General features: G+C 41.4%; 1 protein-coding gene across 2 annotated transcripts in view; it reads left to right on the top strand.

Annotated features, from left to right (window-relative positions):
- Window positions 1-15608, top strand: part of LOC137666110 (maltase-glucoamylase-like) — a 62720-nt gene that overhangs the window by 12446 nt on the left and 34666 nt on the right. For both annotated transcript variants that reach the window (XM_068405749.1, XM_068405748.1), the window contains exons 10-21: window positions 781-912; window positions 1971-2090; window positions 2788-2901; window positions 3798-3882; window positions 5025-5142; window positions 6744-6915; window positions 8047-8163; window positions 9281-9435; window positions 10580-10664; window positions 12081-12137; window positions 12686-12810; window positions 14067-14155. In XM_068405749.1, coding sequence (XP_068261850.1) covers window positions 781-912; window positions 1971-2090; window positions 2788-2901; window positions 3798-3882; window positions 5025-5142; window positions 6744-6915; window positions 8047-8163; window positions 9281-9435; window positions 10580-10664; window positions 12081-12137; window positions 12686-12810; window positions 14067-14155 — 1369 coding nt within the window. The remainder of the gene's footprint in view (window positions 1-780; window positions 913-1970; window positions 2091-2787; window positions 2902-3797; window positions 3883-5024; window positions 5143-6743; window positions 6916-8046; window positions 8164-9280; window positions 9436-10579; window positions 10665-12080; window positions 12138-12685; window positions 12811-14066; window positions 14156-15608) is intronic.

Here is a 15608-nt window from a genome sequence, read left to right as displayed (position 1 = left end):
GCGACCAAGGTGGGGAAGGGTCTGGAGGGTCTGACCTATGAGGAACGGCTGAGGGAGCTGGGAGTGTTTAGCGTGGAGAAGAGGAGGCTCAGAGGTGACCTTAGTGCAGTCTACAACTACCTGAAGGGAGGGTGTAGCGGGGTGGGAGTTGGCCTCTTCTCCAAGGCAACCAGCGACAGGACAAGAGGACACAGCCTGAAGCTTTGCCAGGGGAGGGTCAGGTTGGACATTAGGAAGCATTTCTTCTCAGCAAGGGTCATTAGGCATTGGAAGGGGCTGCCCAGGGAGGTGGTGGAGTCCCCATCTCTGGAGGTGTTTAAGAAAAGCCTGAACATGGCACTTAGTGCCCTGGTCTAGTTGCCATGGTGGTGTCAGGGCAATGGTTGGACTCGATGAGCCCAGAGTGCTCTTCCAACCTCATTGATTCTGTGGTTCTGTGATTTTCATTGGCCACACTATATAAAATGAATGATTTTAAATGCAATTTGTTCCTTTTTTTGTGGAAGCAATTTTTCCATTTAAAGCTTCCAGCTCAATATATTTATCTCCACATTATGCCCATTTCTCTGCCTTAACCTGTGGACCAACGAGACCAAACCCAATAAGCAAATTCACTTTATGCTCTCAGAAGCCCTGGAAAATTAAAAAGCATCAGAAGCTGATTTTTTTTTTCCCAATTTAGGGAATTTCTGGGAATTTTTAGTTAAAATACAGCACAGTGAGAAGACGTGGTGGGTCGGGACCTTCCGGTGTTGCGTGTAACGTCCCCTTTTCTCCCAGGATGTTCAGCACACGGATATCGACTACATGGAAGGAAGGAAGGATTTTACTTATGACAAAGTGAAGTTCAAAGACCTCCCCAGTTTTCAAAATTACATGCACGACTATGGGCAAAAATACATCATCATACTGGTATTGGCTATTTATTTTCCATTTTAAATAGATAATTTTATTATCAGTATATATGTCACATATATATGTATTTTTAATATATATGTCGTTATGTGGGCCTTCTTTCTGTGTAGCTGCGGGGCTCTATATTGTTGGTGTAGAGAAGAAATAATTGGTGGAGAGAATGGTTATATAGAGAATATATTTAATATATTATATATATTTGTAGAGAAGAAATAATTGGTGGAGAGAATGGTTATATCGATAATATATTTAATATATTATATATAGTTGTAGAGAAGAAATAATTGGTGGAGAGAATGGTTGTATAGATAATATATTTAATATATTTATTATATATACTTTATATATTTTCTATATATATTATAGATTTTATTATTATTATTCTAATTATTAATTTTTATATATATGTTGTCACATGAGACAACTTTCCATGTAGTTGCTGGGCTTTACATAATTGGTGGAGAGAACAGTTCTATATAAAATATATTTAATATACATAAAATATGTAATATACATTATATATACATTTTATATTTTATTAGTATTATATATATTTTATATATGTGTGTATATATTTTTATATATGTTGTATTATATATATTTTATATATGCGTGTGTGTATATTTTTATATATGTGTGTGTATATATTTTTATATATGTTGTTACACGAGACGTCTTTCCATGTAGTTGCTGGGCTCTACATAATTGGTGGAGAGAACCAATAACTGATGGAGAGAACCATTATATATATGTATATTTTTATATATATATAATGGTTTTTTATATATATATATAAAATTTATATACATATATATGTGTATATAAAAATTTAGAAATATTATATATGTATATAAAATTTATATACATGTATATGTATATAGAAATTAAAACATATTATATATGTTTTTACATGAGACATCTTTGCGTGTAGTTGTTGGGCTCTGCATAATTGGTGGAGAAAAACAATAAAACCCAATAATTGGTGGAGAAAACCAATAAAAGCCAGTAATTGTTGGGAGAACCGGTTTCTTTTGTGTGGTTTTCCCCTTTTTTAGGATGCTGCGATCAGCACTGAGGCTCTCGCTGACGGTTCTCCCTACCAAGCCTACGAGAGGGGCCAAAGCAAGAAAATCTGGATTAACAAGTCGGACGGAGTCACACCGTTAGTTGGGAAGGTACTAAAACCCGTACGGAGTCAGAGCCCAAATCCTGTTTAGTTTGGGCCCGGGTAATCTTATATTTTTCTACTATCCTCAATATTTCATCATATTTCCTGTTTTTTTTATATTTTTTTTTATATATTTTGATTTTTCTGAAGGAAAATCGAGCGGTTTTGAAGGGTTGGGCGAAGTGGGCAGCCAACATCTCTTTATTTTCAATATTTATCAGAGAGCAATTATATTAATATTAATAAATATTAATCAGAGTATTTTCAATATTAATCAGAGAGCAATTATATTAATATTAATAAATATTAATCAGAGACCTTTACTGCTTTGAAAATTTCTTTATAATAAAAAATAACCCAAATGCGGCTGCTTATTGCAAAACTTGCATAACTTAAAAATAATTTTGACTTTAAAAGCCACTTTCGAGTCGAGAACTCAGACGTTAACGAAGTCACTGAGTGTAAATTTAATAATAATATATTAATATGAAATAATAATGATAATTCACTCGTGCAATTTACAACTCAAAACCCTTCTCCTGGTCACTGTATCAACGCTGTCTTGCAAAATAATCCCAAGGTTTTATACCCAAATGTTTCTCCGAGAGAACACTTCACATAAATCTGGAGGAAATCTGAGGATTTTAATCTTTCTGCAAAATCATCAACAGTTTAATTTAATTATTTCCCCTTTTTTAATGTAGGTGTGGCCGGGAAGCACCGTCTTCCCCGACTTCACCAACCCTGACTGCACCAGCTGGTGGGTGGAGGAATGCAAAATATTTTACGACCAAGTGCCCTACGACGGGATCTGGATTGTGAGTAAATCCTGAAATTGTCGCCTTTTGCCAAAATAGGCTAATGGCGAGTCAGGTTTTAGTCCGCGTTGAGTTTGAAGGAAGATTTTCTGAGAACAACCCAAAATCCGTGTGGGATTTGTATATTTTCCGTAGCATCCAATGTGCTTGGGTGAAATCCTTGTTTTTTTCTGGTATTGGAGGAGTTTTGTTAGAAATCACATTTATCCAACGCGTTGGACGCGGGATCCTTTCGGTAGAGGTGTAATAATCCCAAGGTTTTATCATCAATAAATTATAATTGATAATAAAAATTGTTTAGTATCAATTTTTATCATCAATAAATTATAATTGATAATAAAATTGATTATTATCAATTTTTATCAATGTAATTCGATTTATCCAAGAACTGACTGTGACCACGATCATAATTACTGGGTTAGCTTTTATTTTTAATAAATGGTACCTTTTAGGAGAAGTTCTTTTCAATCCAGAGAAAAGATGAACACCCTTTGTAGGATTTTGGGGTTTAACTCAGTAATTTTTCTCAGGACAGAAAAAAATAACCTTTTTTTTTATAACACAGGATTTGGGAAGAATTATAGCACATAATTCCTCCAGTTTGGGTGGAGTGCCACCATTGCCACTTCAAGTCAGCTTTTAGACATTCAGAAAGATATTAATATTTTTTTCCTTTGATTACTTATATTATCAATGTTTTTCTATGATTACTAATATTATCAATGTCCTGGTTGCTGGACAAAGCAGCTTATGAATATTATTCCTCATAGGCTTCTTATGCCTTCAAGTCAAGTGGGTTTGTAACGGGATATCTGACTGAAAGCCCAAGAAATATCGCTGTTATGAAAAAATGTTATAATTAAAGCCATTTAAATTTTGAATCTGTGATTTTTCAGGATATGAATGAAGTAGCCAGCTTTGTTCAAGGCTCAAGTAATGGCTGCGAGCAGAATGACTTAAACTATCCTCCTTTCACGCCCCGTAAGTCCGTCATCTTTAGGTGTGGAGCCAAAAAAAAAAAAAAAGATTGTTACGACCTGGTTGCAAGTAGTTCATAAATCCCTTGGAGTAAATTAAGGTGAAACGACACCAAAGAACTGGTATTGATACCAGACGGTTCAGTTCAGCAATGGTTTAGCAAGAGTAGGCCTCAGGTTTAGCAACAGTTTAGCAAGAGTAGGCCTCAGAGCAGGCTCTAAAAGGCCTGCTCTGTGTTACCTTTACACAGAATCAACTTTCCTGTCAATAATTTTCCTTTTAGCTAGAATAAGAGAGAATAACAACAGGTTCTGAAGTATCTACATGTTTTGTAGTTAGAGTCTGTTTATGGGACTGATAACAAGGCTCTAGTAGACAATGATTCATGCTGTTTACGCTTAGTCTTAGAAAAACAAAGGTCTCTGCTAATTATAAAAGGGCCAAAAGACAAAACAAAACTGTAAAGAACAACTTTGTGATGTCTAAATTAACTTGATTCATAAACTCTTGTGTTGGAGGAGAGATAAGTCCAAAACGATATCTTCTTCTTGAGAACACATGTACTGGTAAACAAGAAGGCCTCGACCACGCTTGCGCAGAAGCACGATTAAAGGGAACCATTGCCCTGACACCACCATGTCAACTAGACCAGGGCACTAAGTGCCATGTCCAGTCTTGTCTTAAACCCCTCCAGAGATGGTGACTCCACCACCTCCCTGGGCAGCCGCTTCCAATGTCTAATGACCTTTAAGATCATCACAGAATCAGTGAGGTTGGAAGAGCCCTCTGGGCTCATCGAGTCCAACCATTGCCCTGACACCACCATGGCAACTAGACCAGGGCACTAAGTGCCATGTCCAGTCTTTTCTTAAACCCCTCCAGAGATGGTGACTCCACCACCTCCCTGGGCAGCCCCTTCCAGTGTCTAATGACCCTTGTTGAGAAGAAATGCTCCCTAATGTCCAACCTCCAGTACTGAGGTTAATGCAAACGCCAAACTGAGCAAAGGGCCAAATTCTCATGAATGTGGATGAAGGAAAAGAATAGAAATCCTGTTTTTTCCCCTTAATTAAACGGATTAAATTTCATTTTTCAAAGAATAATTTAACTAAATTTAAATGCAGTTCTGCATGTTTTTCCTGCAGATGTTGTTGACAGACTCTTGTACTCCAAGACGGTCTGTATGGATGCGGTGCAGAAGTGGGGGCGACAATATGATGTTCACAGCCTTTATGGATACTCCATGATCCTCTCGACACAACGGTGAGGAATCCTTCTTAAAAAGGGCAGAGTAGAGCACATGGCCTCTTATTTAGAGAAACTGAGCAATTTCATTCCCCAGGGAACGTGATCTGGGGGATCAATATCAGTCTTCCCACAATGGGCTGAACCTGGGCGTTCAAAATTGCATTTTTAAAAATTCAATTGAATTCTGAATCCAAATTCGAGGTCCTAGTGTTGGATTTGAGTGCTGGTCGCACTCAAAGAGTTACGGTCAACGGCTCGATATCCCAGTGGACACCAGTGACGAGTGGCGTTCCTCAGGGGTCGGGATTGGGACTGGTGCTGTTTAACGTCTTTGTCAGCGACATGGACAGTGGGATTGAGTGTGCCCTCAGCAAGTTTGGGGACGACCCCAAGCTGTGTGGTGTGGTCGACACGCTGGAGGGAAGGGATGGCATCCAGAGGGACCTTGACAGGCTTGAGAGCTGGGCCTGTGAGAACCACAAGGAGTTCAACCAGGCCAAGTGCAAGGTCCTGCATGTGGGTTGGGGCAATCCCAAGCACAAACACAGGCTGGGTGGAGAATGGATTGAGAGCAGCCCTGAGGAGAAGGGCTTGGGGGTGATGGTTGAGAAGGACTTGGAGGTGATGGGTGACGAGAAGCTCACCATGAACTGGCAACGTGGGCTTGCAGCCCAGAAAGCCAACGGCTTCCTGGGCTGCATCCCCAGCAGCGTGGCCAGCAGGGCGAGGGAGGGGATTCTGCCCCTCTGCTCCGCTCTCCTGAGACTCCCACTGCAGTTCTGCATCCAGCTCTGGGGCCCCCAACAGAAGGAGGACACGGAGCTGTTGGAGCGAGTCCAGAGGAGGCCACGGAGATGCTCAGAGGGCTGGAGCCCCTCTGCTCTGGAGACAGGCTGAGAGAGCTGGGGCTGTTCAGCCTGGAGAAGAGAAGGCTCCGGGGAGACCTTCTAGCACCTTCCAGTGCCTGAAGGGGCTACAGGAAAGCGGGAGAGGGTCTTTTTACAAGGGCATGGAGTGACAGGACAAGGGGGAACGGTTTTAAACTGCAAGAGGGGAGATTGAGATGAGATCTGAGGAAGAAATTGTTTCCTGTGAGGGTGGTGAGAGCCTGGCCCAGGTTGCCCAGAGAAGCTGTGGCTGCCCCCTCCCTGGCAGTGTTCAAGACCAGGTTGGATGGGGCTTGGAGCAACCTGGTCTGGTGGAAGGTGTCCCTGTCTATGGCAGGGGGTTGGAACTAGATGGGCTTTGAGGTCCCTTCCAACCCAAACCCTTCTACGATCCTATTCTATTTCAGCGACGCTGCTATGAGTAGGGGAAGCTGAAAGGTGACCTGAGTTTTATTACTTGGAGTTCAAATATGGCGAAGGTTGGCAGGCAAATACTTACAGAAAGATTCGTTAAGGTGAAAATACGTGTATGTATAATTAATTTAGTTAATAGACACCTGGTTAAACTTCAGGGAGTCTGTGTCCTTAGCTAATTACTCATAGTGAATGAATAAATTAAAATTAATAGAAACTTTCCTTATTACAAATCTACTCCACAACGTGTTTAAAAATTTAAAAAATTTAAAAATTTTTTTCATCTAATTCCAACTTTTTTTTTTTTACTTTCAGAGCCATCGAAACTTTGTTTCCTGGAAAACGAAGCTTCCTCCTTTCGAGGTCGACTTTTGCGGGGTCAGGAAAGTACAGCGGGCACTGGCTAGGGGATAACACAGCGTCGTGGGACCACCTGAAATGGGCGATACCCGGAATGCTGGAGTTTGGCCTCTTTGGGATCCCTTATGTATGAAAACATTTATGGTACCATTCAAAATAAACGTGTATCCATGATACCTGATCAAGCCTGATAGGTATAAGCCCATTTGAATAATTAAAACCCAAAATATAGAAATAAATACATATATGTAAATAATTCCATATAAAACCATATGAAAATATTAATAAATAAATGTAGGAATAAATTATAAAAATTAATATAAATGAAAATATAATATAATAAATTAATCATATAATGTAATAAATTAATCATATAATATAATAAATTAATCCCCCTATAAATTAATCCGTTTAATTTAAAAAAAACCCATTTTTTTCCCCCATGAATAATTAATCTTCGCTTTAGGCCATTTCCCTCTGTTGCTTATTGAATATGTGGGTATAAACTATCAAATATTTTATATTTCCAGATATAAATCTACTATTTGTCATTCATTAGTGGTTGACGTGAAGCTCTTTAAATAGGAACACCCACTTATTAGTGAAATGCCCACTTTCCTTTTCAGGATTTGAATTTCTGTGACTTTTGGACTACTTTGCTAATGTATGCAGATTAGCACCAAACAGAAAGATAAATCTCTGGGAGAAAGAGACCAGTGAGATGTATTAAAATATTTATTAAATTATTTATTAAAATAGTTATTTATTTTTAATAAAATATTTATTAAAATATTTATTTATCTTTATTAAAATATTTTATTAAATATTTATTATTTAAACACTACAAGCAGTGCTAGCTTGTAGTCAGTTTAATTTTCTGTACTACCTATATTTAGAAAATATATAATATTTTCAATTATTCTGATTCTCTGTGTGTAGATGGTGGGCTGTAAAATTAATTGCATGCAGAAAAAAAATACAGAAAAATAGAGAAAATTCTGTATTTACCTGGTTACTTCTGCCACACACACACACAAAAAGAAACTTCAGAAATTCTGGGGTTCAACGAGCAAATTTAGGTTCAGATGAGAGATTTGGAAGACTCTGTGTAGAAATGTATTTAATGACTCTATCACCCTCGTTAGCAATTAGGGGGGAATTGAAAAAAAATCTTTGCAGCTCAGTGCTTGGAGGTGTTTTGGTGGAGATTTGGGGCTCAATGCACCGTACAAACACCACGTTCTGTTTTAATTTGTAGATCGGGGCGGATATTTGTGGTTTCTTTGAGAACGTCACGGAAGAACTTTGCAGGCGATGGATGCAAGTGGGAGCGTTTTACCCGTTCTCCAGGAATCACAACACTGAAAAATGCATAGTAAGTGGTACATCCCCCTACGGAAACTTGTGTTGCACTGCACCGTCACGTTTCTGTTCTGATAATGACATGAAATTAAATTCTGATAATTAAATTTCTGTCACTGATCATTAAATAGTTGACTGGTTCACAACTGGTGGTTAGAAAGAGTGGTTAGAGAGCGGCCCGGCGGAAAGACACCTGGGGATGCTGATGGACAGGCGGCTAAACATGAGCCAGCAGTGTGCCCAGGTGGCCAAGGTGGCCAATGGCATCCTGGCCTCTATTAGGACTAGTGTGGCCAGCCGGTCTGGGGAAGTGATCGTCCCTCTGTACTCGGCACTGGTGAGGCTGCACCTTGAATCCTGTGTCCAGTTCTGGGCCCCGCACATCAAGATGGATGTTGAGGTGTTGGAGCGAGTGCAGAGGAGGGCGACCAAGGTGGGGAAGGGTCTGGAGGGTCTGAGCTGCGAGGAACGGCTGAGGGAGCTGGGAGTGTTTAGCGTGGAGAAGAGGAGGCTCAGAGGTGACCTTATTGCAGTCTACAACTACCTGAAGGGAGGTTGTAGCAGGGTGGGAGTCGGCCTCTTCTCCCAGGCAACCAGCGATAGGACAAGAGGACACAGCCTGAAGCTTGGCCAGGGGAGGGTCAGGTTGGACATTAGGAAACATTTCTTCTCAGCAAGGGTCATTAGACACTGGAAGGGACTGCCCAGGGAGGTGGTGGAGTCCCCACCTCTGGAGGAGTTTAAGACAAGACTGGACATGGCACTTAGTGCCCTGGTCTAGTTGCCATGGTGGTGTCAGGGCAACGGCTGGACTAGATGAGCCCAGAGGTCTCTTCCAACCTGGTTGATTCTGTGATTCTGTGGTGCAACCTCACGCTTTGGGAAATCCTCGCTCTAAAAGGTTTCGCTTTGTCGGGGTTAATTGTAGGCACCGAAGAATGCGTTTGGCATAATTTCATTTTCTGAAATCATCATCCAGCATCAAATCTGGTCCCTGTCGTGGTGTCTACAATGAGGAGCAAGCGCTTGCTGCTCTCCAACCTACCTTCCTGATTTTTGGCTGCACCCCCCAGTCGTATCCTGAATGCTCTGTGCAACAAGAACAATAATAATATATGATTTATTTTCAGCCCCAGGATCCAGCCGCCTTTGGAGCTGATTCAGTTTTGGTGAATTCCTCAAAGCACTACTTGAATATCCGCTACACGTTGCTGCCGTACCTGTATACGCTCTTCTACAAAGCTCATACCCAGGGAGACACGGTGACACGGCCGGTTCTTCACGAGTAAGTTGACCTTCACAATACTTGAATGAAATAATTCGGGCAGGTTGAACTCCGTTGGGGATTTGCTATGTCCACCCATAGTTTGTGAAGGACGCTGCCCATCGTCACACGTACAGACGTCTACACGCGTGAAGCACCAGTTTGGAATAATGGGGAGAGTCGTCAAACCCCATCTGTAATTTCTGCTCACACTGGTGTTATTGTCAGTTACGAAACGTCGTGGGCAGCTGATGAAATTGTGGGAGATATATTTTAAAGTTTTTATTTGCTCAGCTTTGTCTTCTTTATTTTCTTGAAACTCTTGAATATTAAGACCAGACGCCCCCAGACACATGTGTGCTTATGCATAATTAATACATATGGGCCCCACACTTCAAGGAAGATGTTGAGGTGTTGGAGCAAGTCCAGAGGAGGGCAACCAAGCTGGTGAAGGGTCTGGAGGGTCTGACCTATGAGGAACGGCTGAGGGAGCTGGGGGTGTTTAACCTGGAGAAGAGGAGGCTCAGAGATGACCTTAGAGCAGTCTACAACTACCTGAAGGGAGGGTGTAGCGGGGTGGGAGTCGGCCTCTTCTCCCAGGCAACCAGCGATAGGACAAGAGGACACAGCCTCAAGCTTGGCCAGGGGAGGGTCAGGTTGGACATTAGGAAACATTTCTTTTCAGCAAGGGTCATTAGCCCTTGGAAGGGGCTGCCCAGGGAGGTGGTGGAGTCCCCATCTCTGGAGGGGTTTAAGACAAGACTGGACATGGCACTTAGTGCCCTGGTCTAGTTGCCATGGTGGTGTCAGGGCAATGGCTGGACTCGATGAGCCCAGAGGTCTCTTCCAACCTGGTTGATTCTGGGATTCTGTGGTTCTGTGATTCTGTGATATTAAGACCAGATGCCCCCAGACACGTGTGTGCATATGCATAATTAATACATACGAAATTAAAAAGCTGTGAATTAAATTAAATACGAAATTAAAAAAGCTGATCTTCCCCTCAGGTCGCCTCCACCAAAAGTAGTCTTTGGGTGTCACCATGGGATGCTTTTCAATAGGGATACTAGACAACCGAGACCTTGAAACACTAAGATTGCTCATGCTAATATTAATATGCTATTAATTAAGTGCAATTAATGCCGCTGCTTTCCTCTTTGTTTAGGTTTTATTCTGATGAAGCAACGTGGAATGTGGACAAGCAGTTTTTGTGGGGTCCTGGGCTCCTCATTACCCCCGTGCTTGATCCAGTAGGTCTCACCTTCTTGATGCCTTATAACGAACTAATGGGGACACCTTGAGTCACCACCTGCAGTAAAAGACCCGACAAGTTCAATTTCTTGACCCTTTATTCCCCTCATTCTTTTATTCCCTCGATTTGAAACCACCTTTGAATTTTTTATCTTATTCAGTCTTGGGAAGAGATGGTTATTCAGCTTAAAATTCAGAGTTGCCCTATGTGGGGTGTATGTCTTTCCCCTGAAATTATGCTCATTCTCCATTTTTTTAAGCTAAAAAAAATCAAACAAAAATAGGATTTTCCATTTCCCCGATGAACCTGGTAAATTTACTCTGGTCCTATTTTAGCCTGAATTGTCTTGGTGAAACTGGAAGGACTATTCCCAAAGAGGCCCCGTGTCCATCACCTTTAATATAACTCCAACGGAAACGTGTCTTAATATAAACTTTGATTATATCATTCTTTCATGCATACTAAATGCTATTTTCTCAAATTTAATTTTCTTCGTAAATTCAATTTTCTCTTTAAATTTACACTTTTAGCATATTAATTACATGCTTGTCTCCGAACTCATAAACCTTGGGGGTTTTTGTTTTGTTTTTGTTATGTACTGCTCTCAGTGAGAGCCCACAACATACTTTTATCACTGTGTAAATAGAAAGTCTTGCCCCTTTGTGCCATTTTTAAAATATTTATATTATACCTCAGTTTTCCTGCCCTTTAGGGAATCTGATTCTTCCATTGCAAAATTCTGCTCCGCCTCCTCCTTGCGTCATCTCTGCATTTCATTCAGAGTCATCTTCTTATTTGTCAACTTATTGTCACTTTTCCTGTGATTTGATGACAAAAAATACCCATCACTGCTTTTCCTGTCGCAAAATTTTGTGCATAATGCTCGTGACTTCTTGTCTTGGGTGTGATATTTGGCAGAACAAAATGTTTGTTCAATGTAGCAAATATCTGAAATGAGCCGATGTGGAAAAAGTAAAATTCAGAAGGTTTAACAGGGCTTGTGAACACCCTCCGAGTGGGTCCGTTTGCAGCGTTGTAATTTTGGGTTACAGTGAGTTTCCGTTTTATGGCTTTGATGAAATTATATCTGGGTTATTATCTTCCGTTTTGGGCGTTGTCGTAGAAAACGGTGAAGGAAAACAAAAAAACTGAGGAGAAATATTGATATATTTCTTAATATAGAAATAATTAATTTTATTTTTAAATATTTATATCTCTCCTTGTCAACTTTATTATGATTTTTGGAAATTTTGACTTATTTTTTGATGTATTCCCCACCCCCCGCTCTTGCCCAGTTGAGGAAGGGGAGTGATAGAGCAGCTGGTTGAGCACCTGGCAGCCACCCAAGGTCAACCCACCCCATCGGCTTAACGTGGGGTTGAATGTGAAAGTAATTTCTGTGTTCCCCTTCCAGGGGGTGGACGTCATCCAGGCGTATATCCCTGATGCCGTCTGGTACGATTATGATTCGGTAAGTCGGATAATTAGGTGGGGATTTATAATTGTCCAAGTGAGAAGGTCACGTAGCTGTAGGTTGAGTTCAGGATTTAGGAAGACAAAGCTAAATGAAACCTTAAGCAAAGGGCATGTGTGTGTGTGTATATATATATGTATATATGCAAAATATAATATTACTAATAATGCACAAAGGATTTTGCCATTAACTCTTGCTAATTGCGTTTCTGGAAATAAATTTCCCACTGCTATGGTGGTGGTTTTAGTTGGTGGAAAAGGGACACGGTTCGCTTCAGGCGTCCCAGCAGGACTTGGTCTTGCTGGGTTGATTATTAAATAAATAATCTGATGTAATAAGCTGAAATAATGAGCTGAAATTAAATAATGAGAGTTGCTGGTTTAATTTTTGTGACTGTTGACAGCAATATGGACATCCACAGAGCTGAAATCTTTGACTAAAAGGAAGAATTAAGGAAAAATTAAGAAGAATTAAGATAAAACTCAGGGTTTAAGGCAGTAGTGACTAATGCAGCCTCCTCTGCCTTTTTAATCCCTGTTAATTAGGGTGCCAAAATCTGGTTGAGAAAACAGTGGACGGACTTGTACCTTCCCGCGGACAAAATGGGGCTGCACCTGAGAGGAGGCTACGTGTTCCCTATCCAGCAGCCGGCCACCACAACGGTGGCGAGGTAAAGCTCCAGACTGAACATTTTCTTCACTAAATTGTTATAAAATGTGATTTCAAGAACGGACTCAAGGCCACACCAACCCCCTGCAGCGCTACAGGCTGGGGGAAGAGTGGTTAGAAAGAGCCCTGGGGGTGCTGATTAACAGCCAGCTGAACATGAACCAGCAGTGTGCCCAGGTGGCCAAGAAGGCCAATGGCATCCTGGCCTCTATTAGGACTAGTGTGGCCAGCCGGTCTAGGGAAGTGATCGTCCCTCTGTACTGGGCACTGGTGAGGCCGCACCTTGAATCCTGTGTCCAGTTCTGGGCCCCGCACTTCAAGAAAGATGTTGAGGTGTTGGAGCGAGTGCAGAGGAGGGCGATCAAGGTGGGGAAGGGTCTGGAGGGTCTGAGCTGCGAGGAACGGCTGAGGGAGCTGGGGGTGTTTAGCGTGGAGAAGAGGAGGCTCAGAGGTGACCTTAGTGCAGTCTACAACTACCTGAAGGGAGGTTGTAGTGGGGTGGGAGTCAGCCTCTTCTCCTGGGCAACCAGCGCTAGGACAAGAGGACACAGCCTGAAGCTTGGCCAGGGGAGGGTCAGGTTGGACATGAGGAAGCATTTCTTCTCAGCAAGGGTCATTAGGCATTGGAAGGGGCTGCCCAGGGAGGTGGTGGAGTCCCCATCTCTGGAGGTGTTTAAGACAAGACTGGACGTGGCACTTAGTGCCCTGGTCTAGTTGCCATGGTGGTGTCAGGGCAATGGTTGGACTCGATGAGCCCAGAGGTCTCTTCCAACCTCATTGATTCTGTGATTCTGTGACTCGAGGCCACGTGGCTGCAAGAAAAAAAGTAGAATTATTATTATTATTATTATCACCGTTATTATAATGATTAGATTTTATTAGTAGTAATATTAGTACTATTACATTATCAGATCACAATATTACATCATTAGTAGTAGTACTTGTAGTAGTATTTCTATTTAGTAATATTTAGCATTTGCACTTTGAAATTTGGGAATAACTGTCAGTCACCGCCTCAGCCAATGACAAAACATGTTTAATGATTAATAGAGGGGTTTCCTTTTTGTGGAGTATTTTAATCTCACCATGGATTTTATTCTGTTGCACGAATATCATCAAACACCAAAACCTTGGACAGGCAGGGACTAGTGCAAGACAATTCTCAAAGTTTATGAATAAAATATGAACGCTAAAGTCTGCCCAGATGTTTATTATACATCTAAAATTGTGGTTTTTTGTTTTTTTTTTTTTCCCCAGCCGTAAGAATCCCATGGGACTCATCATTGCACTGGATGACAATAACGAAGCAGCTGGGGAGTTATTCTGGGATGATGGAGAATCGACTGGTGAGCCTTTATGGATTTGAGTTGTTGAACCGATTTCATGGAAGGAGAATAAAATTTAAAAAAATCTAAAGTTAAAAATACTTTTTAAAATTTTGAATTTAAATATTTTTAATTTAAAATAAATCTTAAAAATTTAAATATGCAACAAACTATTACTCCTTTTTCACCATCAAGTGGAAAAATGCAATCTTAATTTTTTTTGGTTTTTTTTTTTTTTGCTTGTTCAGATTTCACAATAGTCTTATTTATGTGAAGATTTTTGCCAACCATTAAACCATCCTGTCACAATCGATTCATTTTCTGTTATGCACCCAAACGAGTTTCAATGGGTACAAGAACACACATAATCCGTGTTTCACAAGAAGACTCAGCTGAAGATGAAAAACTCGGACAGTTACTGCACGGTTTGAAATTAGTTATGCCCAGGTGGCCAAGAAGGCCAATGGCATCCTGGCCTCTGTTAGGACTAGTGTAGCCAGTTGGTCTAGGGAAGTGATCATCCCTCTGTACTCTGCACTGGTGAGGCCGCACCTTGAATCCTGTGTCCAGTTCTGGGCCCCGCACTTCAAGAGAGATGTTGAGGTGTTGGAGCGAGTGCAGAGGAGGGCGACCAAGGTGGGGAAGGGTCTGGAGGGTCTGAGCTGCGAGGAACGGCTGAGGGAGCTGGGAGTGTTTAGCGTGGAGAAGAGCAGGCTCAGAGGTGACCTTATTGCAGTCTACAACTACCTGAAGGAAGGTTGTAGTGGAGTGGGAGTCGGCCTCTTCTCCCAGGCAACCAGTGATAGGACAAGAGGACACAGTCTCAAGCTTTGCCAGGGGAGGGTCAGGTTGGACATTAAGAAGCATTTCTTCTCAGCAAGGGTCATTAGGCATTGGAAGGGGCTGCCCAGGGAGGTGGTGGAGTCCCCATCTCTGGAGGGGTTTAAGACAAGACTGGACATGGCACTTAGTGCCCTGGTCTAGTTGCCATGGTGGTGTCAGGGCAATGGTTGGACTCGATGATCCCAGAGGGCTCTTCCAACCTGGTTGATTGATTGATTGATAGTTAAACTCCTTGGGAAATCAGCAGGAACTTTGTTAGCTCAAAAGGTGTGCTACTGAACCCAAAATTGTTAAGGCGTTTGGTTCCCGCAGCATATCCATGAACTTGAGTAAGTGAAACAAGCTGCACGTGTGACATTTCCAACTCACTTTTTGTTAAGAGCTGCCTGAAAACTTATTTTTCAGATGTAATAATCAGGCCGCAACCTCTTGCGATGAACTGGGATAGATACTACTCAGCTCCAAGTGTTTTTCTATCAAACAATTTACATCCTTTTAAGAAAAAGCTGAGTGTAACACTAAGGTCGTAAGTTAATTCAACCCAAGTAAAAAACTTGAATTTTAAGATAAATTCGTTTTTCTTATTGTGGAAGTGAAATGCCTTCAGAATACCGGTGCGTCTAAGGAAAGC

This window comes from Nyctibius grandis, chromosome 8 (genome assembly GCF_013368605.1).
Source record: "Nyctibius grandis isolate bNycGra1 chromosome 8, bNycGra1.pri, whole genome shotgun sequence".
Lineage (NCBI taxonomy): Eukaryota > Metazoa > Chordata > Aves > Nyctibiiformes > Nyctibiidae > Nyctibius > Nyctibius grandis.
The sequence above is the reverse complement of the archived record's forward strand: the minus strand, read 5'-3'. Positions and strand labels throughout refer to the sequence as shown.